The sequence below is a fragment of the Melitaea cinxia genome, chromosome 19 (assembly GCF_905220565.1).
Source record: "Melitaea cinxia chromosome 19, ilMelCinx1.1, whole genome shotgun sequence".
NCBI lineage: Eukaryota > Metazoa > Arthropoda > Insecta > Lepidoptera > Nymphalidae > Melitaea > Melitaea cinxia.
In genome coordinates, this window is record NC_059412.1 from 14,565,100 (window position 1) to 14,579,206 (window position 14,107).

At 33.2% G+C, this 14,107-nt stretch overlaps 2 protein-coding genes across 2 annotated transcripts in view; one reads left to right on the plus strand and one right to left on the minus strand.

Moving 5' to 3' along the window:
- Positions 1 to 2,607: 2,607 nt before the first annotated feature.
- On the minus strand, positions 2,608 to 11,452 carry LOC123662937 (RING finger protein 121). The gene is made up of 7 exons (XM_045597705.1): positions 11,418 to 11,452; positions 7,144 to 7,285; positions 6,383 to 6,537; positions 5,083 to 5,311; positions 4,251 to 4,353; positions 3,844 to 3,976; positions 2,608 to 2,989 (listed from the first exon to the last, which is right to left on the minus strand). Exons 1-7 carry the CDS (start codon positions 11,438 to 11,440, stop codon positions 2,869 to 2,871), a joined length of 906 nt encoding a protein of 301 aa, XP_045453661.1. The 5' UTR covers positions 11,441 to 11,452; the 3' UTR covers positions 2,608 to 2,868.
- Positions 11,453 to 13,530: 2,078 nt separating this feature from the next.
- LOC123662939 (protein cramped) overlaps positions 13,531 to 14,107 on the plus strand; it is a 67,712-nt gene continuing 67,135 nt past the window's right edge. The window contains exon 1 of the mRNA XM_045597707.1: positions 13,531 to 13,585. The gene's annotated coding sequence lies outside the window, so the exon portion shown is untranslated. The remainder of the gene's footprint in view (positions 13,586 to 14,107) is intronic.

A 14,107-nucleotide genomic window follows, 5' to 3' on the forward strand; every position in this document is an offset into this window, starting at 1 on the left:
TTGTGATTCTGCAGGTGGACAGAATAAGAACTACACAATGGTAAGATTCATACATTTTGTTGTCCATAAAATGAAACTTTTGGATTCCATAAAAATAACATATCCAATGCGAGGACATTCATACTTAGAATGTGACAAAAATATGGGCCTATCAATCTAAAAACCCACATGGAAGTTCCATACCATTGGTATGATTTGCTGAGAGTTAGTCGCCATAGACCCAAACCTTTTGAGGTGATTGAGGTAGGAATAGGCGAGGTAATCAGAATTTTTTCAAAATCAATATCTGAAAAAATGCTCATTTCCCTTGCAGTCTCAAAGAGAAATAATGTGTGTAAGAGACAGCCTAGAGTTATTTCACACAGAAGTACTTATAATGGTGTATGGGAGAAATCACCCATAGTGGCAAAAAAGGGAACTGGATCAGACACATCAAATGAATTTGAATTACCAAAATTTTCCTATCAAATTTTTTTACCTATTAGTGCAGAAAAGTACAAGGATTTAATGGATTTTAAAAGATTTCGTTTTAAAGGGGCTCAATCCTACTTTAAAGGCATTCCTCATGCATAATTAGTAAAAAAATTATTAAGTTGGGACATTCCTTGTATGGGACACAGTGGAGTTTTTTTATGTTCCAAAAGTGAATTACTTTAATTTTTTAATCATAAAAAAATATATATTTTCATTTCAATATTTTATGTTCCTAAAAATAAGACTTTATAAGGTTTAAAGTTCCTATTAGCGTTCAATAATTTTAAGTGACACTTATGAAAGTTTTTAACTTTGAAAAATTAAAATGTTAATTCCATAACTTTTTGTTTTTGTGACATTTCTTGTTTTGTCCCTGTACCCTTCAAATATTGTGAACGGTTTTCGAAAGACAGGCATCTTCCCGTATAATGCAAATATTTTTGGCGAGGATGACTTTTCCCCATCATTTGTAACCGATCGTCTTGAACCAGAAACTGTCGATTCGGAAAAAGTTCATCCAGAGCAAGCTATGGTGGTTATCAGCACTGAACCTAATCCCACTCCTTCTACCTCCACCAGCCAAGCTACTCTTTCTGCCTCCAACCCGAACCTGGTCCAACTAGCAAAGAAAACAAGACGATCGGTCTAAAAAAAGTAACAACGCGTATAGTCAGATCTATTACTAAAGTTTCAAAACTGTATACAGGAACAAAACAGGGGAGGTCCATAGTGTAACGGAACGTAAGAAGGAATGTCCAAACTGTCAAAATATTTATGTCAACTTTGAGGTTATGTCGAGCGTTTATTTGGAGCGGCTGTTTCGTAAATATAGTTGTTTTTTCGGTCTTTTATTAGTAAAATGATTGATAGTGACGAAGAAAATAATATCAGGCCACATAACAACTCATTAAGACTTATCATTGAGGAGCTATATCCGCTCAAGTGAAAAATTGCTCAACTAGCCCCGCCCTACCCTATATAATTCACCAGTAATGCTTTTAATTACTTTTTAGAAGAGAAACTTCTTTAGAACCGTTGTGATTTGAAACTAGATGAAACGAAAATGCATCACGATAAAGAAACAAAAACATAAATGTACAGGGGAGAGTGAGATAGAATACAATACTGCTCAACGCTAGCACACAATTAATAAATTTTATTTGATATAATAATAATTTAATAAACTATAATTCAATAATTGTGTTTTCTCGTAAACGAAAAAAAAACCGATTTCAATTACATCTACAAGTAATACAACGTAGGGACACGAAAAAATAGTCAAGTAAATACCCGCTATAAAAGATACAATAATACTACGTAAGTGGACGAAAAATAGTCAAGTAAATACACATTATTAGATATAACTCGAAAAGTACTTGTCAGGTCTCGAATAAATTTAAATGGGACCACATGACACGTAATACCTTTCGATTTAAAAAAAATCCTCAAAATCGGTACACCCAGTCAAAATTTCTGAGTTAACATAAATAAAAAATCAAAACAATCAAATTGTGAACCTCCTCCTATTTTGAAATCGGTTAATAATATTCAAATAACTTTCAATAAATTTCCCTCACGCCACACATGTTAAGAATGTTTGACTGTGTTTCACAAATTAAACTGAATTTAATAAATAAATACCATTAAAAACCATTATTATTATTAAATTACTAGTAATACTATCACCGATAACAAAAAAAAAATATTATATTAATCATGCTATTATAATTAAATAACTAGACTCATCGGTAGCGCAACCGATTGCCTGACTATGACTTATTATTATTATTCAATTAGACTGTACTGTTAAGGCTGCATTCACTTTAATGTACATTTATTACATATGCTACAATAATCTTGAATGTTAACATAATTTTGGTCGGTGGACTCACGTCTGCATTAGGGATACTAAGATAGAATAACTAGTTTTCTTAATGTAAGCTGCAGTAGTGTAACAAGTAAACGATCATTAACAAAAATAAAACTCGGAATGACAAAAGCACGGGCATTATAAGCCTGTGGACATAACTTTATAAAAAAAAAACGACCTTACAATTATTTTTTTTAAGTTTTTGTATTAAGGTTAGTAGTTCTACCGGTCAGTCAAAAATATTATTATTAAAACTTGAATACTTGAATATACATTTTTAATACCAATATTATTGTGTTATTACATAACTTTAGTCACTTGGAAACATTGGTAGCTGAACTAGTTGCTCCATCACTGTGTTGTCACACTTATTAATATTTTATTTTCTCTTTTCACAATACTATTAACAGTTTTATTTGTAACACTCTGTGTAAAATATGTACATTTGAATATTAAATATTACTTACACATCGGTATTAAGTTATCAACTCACATTTGTCACAAAGTTAATTGTTTGTTTGTTTCTATTCGAGTCCAAAGAGCCAGTTTATACCCTGAGCGAAGAATAAGACGAGCGGTTGCCAAGCTATCACCCATCTGATCCAGTCCAGAAGTTGCCCGTATAGTATGTGGGGTCGGTCCCAACTGGGTTTTACATTCAGGAATTTTATTATGATATTACACTAAATATTTTAATTCCTATCATGTTATTAACAAATTTTTAATATATATATATATATATATATATATATATATATATATATATATATATATATATATATATATATACTGGCCAGACGGGCCGTTCCAAATTTTGAGCTAGATATTTCCTGCAGTGTCAATTTTAGGTAGAAAACACATAAAAAAAATTAATATTCATAAAAAAGCGTCGAATTATTGCAATAAAAAGACGTGAGATTGACAATTATTATGTAAACAAAAAATCTGAAGATCTGAACATCCCACTGCTGGGCATAGGCCTCTTTCACCATATAGGAGAAGGATTGGAGCTTAATCCACTACGCTGCTCTACTGCGGGTTGGCAGATGTGTTAGCTATTATGAGTAACGACCGCTATCAGGTATTAATAGCGACCGGGAGCGACGGCTTAACGTACTCTCTGAGGCACGGTGGGGAGACGCACAAGGACCAAACCGGAAAGAAATATTTGTGGAATATAAATATATATCTCGAGCGGAAATCGAACCGGCAAACCGTCAGTGTTTTAGGCGACTAGACGCACCACTACACCAGAGCAGTTGTTAAAAAATCAAATTCCATGTTACTCCTTTCTTCTAATAGAACATAATTTTCAGAATATTCTGATATATATCTACGGTAGAACACGAGACCATTCAGTACATTATCATTTTATCAACAGTATCATTCTATATTAAATTTCTTTCAAGCAATGCAGTGTATACAACGCGTCATTTGAACGGTGTACTTCCGCTTACAGGTATATAGATACATTTAGGAATCTTTTTTTTAAAGGATACGGGTTAGTAAACATCCTCTTGAGGTCGACCTTCTCTTTGCAGTAGGGACAGCTCTGCTTTTTGCCCACAACACACCATCCACGAATACAGAACTCGTGGAAAACGTGACCGCATGTCAGTTTGTATGTGTTCTCTGAAATTTTCATTAAATGATCATTATCAAAGTAAAACTTCTTCACGCACGCTCGACGTGAGGAGTAAGCTGGTGCATGCGAGTTACGAAAAGTGTGATCGGGCGAGGCGAAGGGAAGTTGAGAGGGATTGGAGGTTGGATAGAAGGTAAATGGAGCTTACAAAGTTTTACTCCAGTCGTGTACACTCTCGTCACGCCTTCACAAGCTTACTCCCCAAGTCAAGCGAGCGTAAAGAACTTGTCAATAGCACACAATTACTTAAATACAACATACCTAGAACGCCTTCCTCATCGACATCCACTAACAACTTATTGCCGCAGACGGCACACACATTGGTCTCTAAGTGTCTTGTCGGCATACCTTCTTTTGTGTAATACTGGAAAAAAGAATTAATTTAGGTATAACAAATATTATAAAACCATTTCAACTGAGCTGCTTTAACATTGAGAATGATGACTATTACTTACAGAAATGAAGAAATATAAAAAAAAATATCAAATAATTTGATCAAAATCAAAAATAACTTTATTCAAATAGGATTCAAATTGTCTTTTTACAAAAACCATTATTTTATGTATTATTATGTGTTATTATTTTTATAAGTGAAGCTACCACTGATTCAGAATGTAGAAACTGAAAAGAACCTAAAAGTTACACACTCAAACAATTCCAGGAGGGGCCAACTTTTCTGAAACGGCTTGACCGATTCTTAGATTTTTTTTCCTAATTGGTAGATCTGTGAATCGGTCGTAAACTATTTTTCAAACTCGTAAGTTATAAGGGTGGCCCACTATAAAATATTTTTTCAATTTTTCGGCAAATTATTTTATTTTTATTTTATTATGATTAGCACTGAAAAATACATACAACCCTAAATCACCTCTACCACCAACCCCTATTTTTAAATAGCGTTTAGCGGCAAAACAACATCTGCAGGTCAGCTAGTAATATTATAAAGCTGAATATGTACGAAGAGAAAAATCATTTGTGTTGGATAGTCATTTACCGAGATAGGCTATAATCTATATGATATTTAATTAAGCTTTATAAATTAAAGCGGGTGAAATTTCGGGGCACAGCTAGTAATTACAATTAAGCACCTTACCCCAATGGACGCTGCCATTTTGTCCGTGCAATATTCAGCAACATCTCGACCTAACACACCAAAGTACAGTCCATAGAAAAGCGTCACTAAACCGACGTCCATCCACACTTGGGGCTTTTGGTTAAATATCGAGTTAACATTCATGAATGTTAGCATCATGACTATGTAACCGAAGATCCCGAGGAAACAGCTCGCTTTGTATATTAGGTAGAACCATTTGTACACTAGCCTGGAAAAATATTACAATATTTTGAGGATTTCGTTGTTAGTCATGGTAATAAAGTAAACTTGTGGGTCGTTTCTATCACCTCGGAGGTCTAGAACGTAGAGATCTAGATTTTTTTAGATTTTAAAATTCACAATGAAGCGGTTGGCCATATAACAACAAGTAACAGTTGCTATCACTTCAGCCTGTAATATCCCACTACAGGGCATAGGCCTCTTACCCCATGTAGAAGAAGGATCAGAGCTTAATCCACGACGCTGTTCCAATGCGGGTTGGCGGATATATTCCCTACTACAAGTAACGATCGCTATCAAGTGTACATGATAACAACCGGGAGCGACGGCTTAACGTGCTCTCCGAGGCACGGTAGGGAGACCCGCAAGGACTGCACAAACGCCCAGACCACGGCAAACACCTGTATGGCCAAAACAAATGTTTGTCCTGTACGGGGATCGAACCCGCAACCGCCAGCGTAACAGGTACAATCCATGGCTGTAACCGTTGCGCCAACGCAGCGTCAGTTACTATCAGACTATTGATATTATCATAGACAACGGGGTCCAACGGTGCGACACTATGAAATTTCACAAATGGTTTTTAGTACCGTCAGCCAAAGAAAGTGGTGTACCGCCAAGGTTGAATGCCGCTTGCAGATTCATAGGCGATAAAGATTAGTTTCGCTTGCAGATCGATCTGACAACTTCTATTGCCGTCTTTATCTGATTATTGATAACGATATTATTTATAGCTAATAGAGTTTAAATTGTCATGTACAATAATGACGTATGAATACTTATCAATTAGGTTTACGTCATTATTATGTCTCTTTTAGTAATACTTTTTAATAACGAACCTTTTTGTAGTTTTTGATTACCAGGAAACTAAATCAAAACTGGTACACTACTTTCCTGGCCGACCGTATATTAGTTTCTTTATAAGATCTGCCTCAGTAAGAGTGAAATAGTTACCCAGTTAGTTTAGATATAAAATAAAAATTCAAAAATTCGTTCAAAAAAGAAAAGATCCAAAAAGGAAATGGATAGTATAATATTTTATCCATAAAATACAACAAACCTGGGCGTCGTGACCGACATGGGTTTCTGTGAGGACTTCCATATAACAAGGGCGGTAAGGATGGTGAATATCGTCCACACCACGATGAATCTCACCCAGTGGTTGTTGATGCTCATCATTAGAGGTATGGACCACATCGCTACCATTGTGAAAAGCTAACAAATTAAAAACAAAAACAAAAATAACTTCATTCAAATTGGCTTCAAAAGCACCTTCAAATCTTCCTTTTATTAATTCAATATTTACATATCTTTAAAATGAAGCTACGGCTACAGAATGCAGATTCTACAGAGAATAATCAGCAAGTGGGTGTCGTAAGAGGCGACTAAGGGATAACAAGGTTCCACAACCACCTTGGAACTTAAGAAGCCGACCGATGGCGGGATAACCATCCAACTGCTGGCTTTGAAATACACAAGCCGAAGACGGGCAGCAGCGTCTTCGGTGCGACAAAGCCAGTACTGCGGTCACCAACCCGCCTGCCCAGCGTGGTGACTATGGGCAAAACACATGAGTTCACGTTATTTTTGGCGTAAACTTGTGGAGGCCTATGTCCAGCAGTGGACTGTATAGGCTGTAATGATTGAATCAGCAAGAAACTGAAGATTTAACCATTAGTCCTAACGTGGCTCAAGGAAGCAACCAACATTAAACCCAATAAAGAGAAGGTGAAATTACAGAAAATAACCATAGCGTTAGTTGGAAGTCCAGGTTAGCACCACTTACAATATTTTTTAGGCCTTAAAACAGTAAAAACTTACTGCATATGATCTGTAATGTAGATTCTTCCAATTCGTAACAACTATATGTGCAACTATCAATGTCCCGATGAGAATCAATGCCATCGTCATATGCATGGAATCGTGACCACGATGCATTTCATGCACTTTCTGGTGGTCGTATCTGAAATAGAAATAGGCTTTTGAAATGTATGTAAAAGAGAAGATGTTTACTTAGTGTCCCCTGCTATTAGTATGCTGTAAAACAAAAACTCGGAGCAAGAAAAAATTGTTAGGCATGCTTTTTTTACTGTTCCATTTATTTCAAATTATTTTACAATTGTCTTCGCTTGCAAATGAAAAGAAACCAATTTTAATTTACAACTAATACAATATAAGTAGTCAAATAAACATTCGATTATTAAAATCGGTACACCACTAAAAAGTTAGTAGACAACACACTCTGAGAATCGTCTTCTTTTTTGAAGTAGATTAAAAATCAAAACAAAATTAAATAAATATTTTTTTTGTATTTTTTTTTATAAACATAATTATTTTTTATTTCCATTACTTATACATGTAATGTAATTTTTAACTAAATAAAGCCCTAAGTAATTAAATATGCTAATTTCATTACCATCAGCATGATATCATACTTTTAAAGACAAAATATATTATATTATAGGTATTTGTTAAAAAAGACATATCCTGTGATAATGCATATCTAACAGTATTTAACATAGAGGAAAGAATTTTTATCATTACAGCTAAAATAAAACATATGTAACGCAACAATTTCATATCAAATAAAAGTTTCTTTATTCATGTAAGCTTAAAACTGTCATTTTAATACATCATCATACAGTATCATCTAGGCCTTTATGTCTGTTCCAGACGATTTAAGCAGTGCCTGAAGAGCATTTTTTCTGATGGCTGTACAAGCTTATACGGTCCTGGCAGACTCTACCACACACCGAACAGTAAAAAGATGTGCTAGTGTCATTATTGTCGCTCTTTTTGATGTTTTTTGTTCCTCATGTCCGAAAATTTAAATTATTTATTATAGTTATTGTGAATATACCACTAATTTCAATAAAGGATCTGTTGAGAAACAATTGATAAGAAACTTAAAAGTTATTCATTTAAAAACCATCAAAACACGTTACTCAACCATTAATAAACTCAGTAATTGGTTCTGTACGATAACTAGGACTACTAAATCCACATATCTTTTTCATTTATATAATCTATTTAAATACTAATAGTTTTGATTTTGACTTATACAATCCATGATCTGATTGATTTAGCAGATATATTATCTACTATGAGTATCGAACGCTATCAGGTATTTACGATAACAACCGGGACTGACAGCCTACAGTTCTCTCCGAGACATAGTAAAGAGACCCACAAAGACATACATCCAAACTGGAAAGGAATATTTGTAGATACAAATAGACATCCAAACCGGTGCACCAGTATGTAGGCAGTGTTACAACACACACAACACTACACCAAAGCATTCTAATTCTTTCAACGTGATTCATATATTAGACATATAATATTAGCCTTAATTATTTTATTGATATATCATCAAAAAACTAATGTATGATAACATTTTTATCTGATAAAGAAAATAGAAATAATAAAAAATGACAGTATTATATCTATAGATATTAGTCACAACTGTTAGGTCGCAAATAAATATGAAATATTAAAAAGTAAGATATTGACATTGAGATAGATAGAAAAAAGAAAAAAAAAAGAGAATAATTATTTGAGGATTGAATAAATTATCTATAAATAAGTCATTTGTATTATTTTCCTCGACACATTGCAATAACATAAGTAGGTATTGCTGTATGCTACATGGACAATTTTTATGTGTCTTATTTCAATGTTGACAATATTCCGAGTAATTTAAGAACACCTGTAAAAAAGTAGGCAATTATCTAAATATCGATGCCTACTGTATTATTATTATTATATTTGCTGTTGTACTACTTATTGCTGTTGACTTATGAAGAAATAAATAAAAAAAAAACTAAAAGTTAATAATACTGATTCCGTATTGTATCAAGGTAACTATTATTTAAGTTTGTGTTAGAAATTATTTAGGTGGATACATGGCCATAGTTGCTCCAGCAATTGGCTGATACACGAGCCATAAGTTAGTGCAGTAAGTTACATTAGTGTTTATAAATTGTGAGTTTTCAGACCCTTGATACAGGATACATATGCTATTGATTGTGATTGATTTTGAAATGTTAATTTATTGTTTATTTGATTAAGTTAAAAATTTAAATAATAGTTTTATTTAAGCTGTTTTGTTTCTTTAAAATATTGGTATTTTATAGTCACTGCTCTACACTGCTATAAATCACCATTTTATACATTTAAATCACTCATAAAGAAGTGAACCCAATCAATAAATATGTATAAGTTACAATATTAGCTGTGGTTTGTACAACTGTCAATCATTATTAATTATTGTAATTGAAACAGTTTTTTTAACCGACTTCCAAAAAAGGAGGAGGTTCTCAATTCGACTGTATTTTTTTTTATGTATGTTACATCAGAATTTTTGACCAGGTAGACCGATTTCGACAAATTTTGTTTTAATCGAAAGGTGGTGTGTGTCAATTGGTCCCATTTAAATTTATTTGAGATCTAACAACTACTTTTCGAGTTGTATCTTATAATGCGTTTTTAGTCCTGCAAGCCCTACAGAGCGACATTATGACATCAGGGCTAATATACGAGTGCCATCGAGCTCTGACGAAGGTAAGTGAAACGAACACCATTACCCTTCAATGGATAAAGGGACACAGTGGATCGCGAGGCAATGACGCGGCCGACCGACTGGCGAGGAATGGATCGGAGATGAGGGTCCACGGACCCGAACCCATTCTGCCTCTGCCATTCGGATGGCTGCGCAGCCAGCTGCGACACAACACCAAGGTAATGCACCAAGAATATTGGACAAACCTAACTACCTGCAGGCAGACCAAGGAAGCTCTTCCGACGATCAACCCAGGATTGTCCCGCAAACTTCGCGGTTATGGAAGAGCCCAGCTCCGACTACTGGTCGGGGCGCTTACGGGACATGCCTTGCTTAACAAGCACTTACACAATCTAGGTGTTACAGACAGCCCCCTGTGCAGAGCGTGCCTGGAGGCAGAGGAAACGGCCTCACATATCCTGCTGGAATGCGGTGGTGTGGCGAACTACAGGGCACTACACCTTGGGACACCGAGGTTGCTCCAGGAAGTCGTCGGCAACGTGAAGGGTCTGCTAGGCTTCCTCAAGGAGCTTGGCTGGCACGAATAGTGCCCACCAGCCGATCACGCAAAAAAGGCGCATCAAGGCGTCGAGTTGCGGAAAATAGCCCGTGTACAACATACATACATACATACATACATGCGTTTTTACTTGACGCTTTTTTCATCGACCTACGTTGTATTATACTGCATAACTTTCTACTGGATGTACCGATTTTGATCTTGAATTCTTTTTCTGTTGGAAAGTAGATATACCAAGTTTTACTAAACCTTGATGATAAGGAAACCAGGATCTGATGATGGGATCCCAGAGAAATCGAGGGAAACTCTTGAAAATCCGCAATAACTTTTTACTGAGTGTACCGATTTTAATAATTTTTTAATTTAATCGAAAGCTGATATTTGTCATGTGGTCACATATAAATTTTACTAAGATCTAATAACTACTTTTTGAGTAATCTTTCATAACGCGTAGTTACTTGACTATTTTTTGGTCGATCTACGTTGTATTACTCGTCGTTGTAATTGAAGTCAGTTTTTTTTCGTTTGCGAGCAAACACAATTATTTTAATTCTTATTCAGCATTATAGTGGTGTGTTTTGTAGTAAATAAAGATAGTGTACACATTACAGGCATTTCAATAAACACTTATTAAAAGTATAACACTTTTTTTAAGGACACAAAATAAAATAATTTATTTTATAATTATTTTGTACTCTATTAGTTATAATAGTTGTAATTAAGCTACACTATTTTTCATTCCTAGTTTTAGAATACTAACTTTATTTATGTTTGAAAGACAAAAATGTATACTCAAAAAATTTATAAAAAAGTTTACTGTCAATTATTTACATCGAAACTAAAATCTTTAAATAAAATATTTGTTGTGAATATGATTAAATACAGTAATTTTTTACATATAAATTTAACAGGTTGGAAGTAATTTATTAAAAATTTGAACTGAATATTTTATAGCCGTGCAGTTATCAGTCTTCAGAGAGTAAAAAAAAATCGTTAAATCTAATAAGAACTTACCTTAGTTTTTCTTCAGATGTCATTTCTTCATACGACTGTAAACAGAGTAACAAGAACATTTAAAATATTTATATAAAATAGGTATTGACATTAAAACATACCTTATTAAAATTTCGCGAACTTAAGCCACTCCACGCGTCACTTATTAGTTATTTCTAAATATTTTATTAAAATAAAACAATATTAATTAATACCTTGTTGCCGTCTACCGGTCGATGGAGATCCATTTTTCCTTAATTTTATTCTTGATATACACTATAATATCAACACTTACATATAATATAAATTATTACTTATTATTTACATAAATTAATTGAAACTATTGTATTAAACTAATAAACTAATGGCGTTATCGTGTACCTCAATAAGTTAAGGATTTTAAGGTGCCGTTGCCATGTTCTGTCAAAGCACATTAGCACAGATAAGTTTTACAGACAAGACAAGCAGTGCTGCCAACTCCAAGAACAAACTTTTCCCTAAATCTTTTAACAAAACCCCGAAAACGTAAAATTGAAATTTTACGTTTGATATAAATTAATGTTGTGTTTGATATAAATTAGACAGACTGTTAGTTGCTTTATATTTTATAAATTAAACTAATTTGTTTGAATATTGTATTGTTTGTCATATTTCGATTTTACCGATACAACTATACCGATTTTAGTGGGCAAATCTTCCAATTTGAAAGACGCAAATGAAGTTTTGTAATGACAGCCAGTCAGCTAGTATTTTCTTCGTAATTTAGTAAATATTTACTTTTACACTAGTTTAATTGAATTAAATAATTGTGTATTTTTTGGTACAATTAAGTTGTAAATCGATGCCAAATAAAGGTTAGTCAAATAATGGCTTTGTAAAGTTATTTGGCGGGTAAATTTTCGTGTACAAACATTTTAATACATATTTTCGATGTAATTTATTTTAAATTGAATAAAAAGCAAGGTTATACTTAAATCTGCTAATATATATTCAAAAATTAGGCTATGATGTACATTACAGGTAGATAAATTTATGGGAGGTTAAATTTTTGTTATTGACTGACTCTACCTTAATTCCGGTGCTGTGAAAAGCCCAGAAAACCCCCAAATTTCTTGCCGGCAATGTACATATTTACCAAAAATTATTATGTAAACAACAAAGTTAAAACTCCTGTTCTTATCCTTGTTGATAGCTTTGTCCATCAACTGTCCTCCGTTAATTCAACTGTTTGTATACAAACAAGCTATCCCAAGATCGAATATTAATAAAATAATAATAAGTAATTTAAAAATTGTGATATAAAGGTTTATTTATTAATTTATTCCTTTCATATGTATCACATTTAAAAATTACATGCTGTAATATATAGATAATTATAGAAAAAAAGTTACAAAATAGACAAACCTAAGTGAAAAGGCATTCTTATCACTATCAAGTGATCGCTCTCATCAATCTCGATCACTATCAAGTAATTTCTATACAATAGACAGACAATCCCTGATTAAAAAGTAAAATATTGGTAAAATGACTTTAGTAACCACATGGTGCAAATATCTTTAGGATGATAACCTATTACTATTTCACGAAATAATGTAAATTAGTACTTTATACCACATGTTACTACTGATAGTGATTTATTACAAACAACCCCTGTACAAAAAAGTAAATATTAATTACATTACATGACTAGGCACATTACATATATTTTGGGATGTCAACCTATTAACTACATGTATGAAAATTGGTAGTTTATACTATATATTGTATAAATTTTAAATTACTCTAGTTAAAAGTTCTAATGACATCTAAGGTCTTCTAAATCTAATTTCCGACATGTTGGCGCAGCCGTCACTTCACTAGCTGGTGCACTGGTGGTTGTGGGTTTGATCCCCGCTCACGACAGACATAGGTATTGGCCATATAGATGTTGTCGCAACACAGCAGAAAATCCTATGAGTGGTCATTGAGAAGCATTTATTTATTTATTTTATTAAATACATTGAGAATGAAATAATTTTATTTAATATTACCTTAAATATCATAACAATAAAATTTTAAATCTATTGACTTTAATAAATGTATTTCTTTACTTAGATGTCCGCATCCCTCCAGTAGACCAGAAGCTCCCCACCACTACACCACAGCATGTATCATCACTTAAAGTGGGTGCCGTTAAACCAGTGAATAAGGTTAGTCTTAGAAATTTATCACTTTTATTAAGTGAACTGTATGCTTGTGAGCCAACCTAAGTATATAAAAAAGTACACACATACAAAGGTTATACAATTTTTCTGCTTGAAAATTCAGTACTTTTCTATTGTTTACGCGAATTTCACTAATTATAATGAAACAACTTTTTCGGATTGTATCGCAGCTTATTATGTTTTTTAGCTGCCTGATGTTTTAGATACTGGACTGAGTCCTGAGGCATCTAAAAAACTCAATAAACCACGATAAAATCCGAAACATTTGTTTTATTATAATTGAGTAGTGTTTTCATAATATACAAAGGAGTAAGTTTTTTTTTGTATATATTGTTTTTAATATGAATTTAAAATTCATCTACTTTTAAAAGTGTCAATAATATCAGAACAATTTAATAGAAAATAACATAATATAACAATACACTTTATTGTACATCAAAACAGAAATAATACATATCAGAATAATTTTAACATAGTACCATAAGGTACAAAGGGCGGCCTTATCGC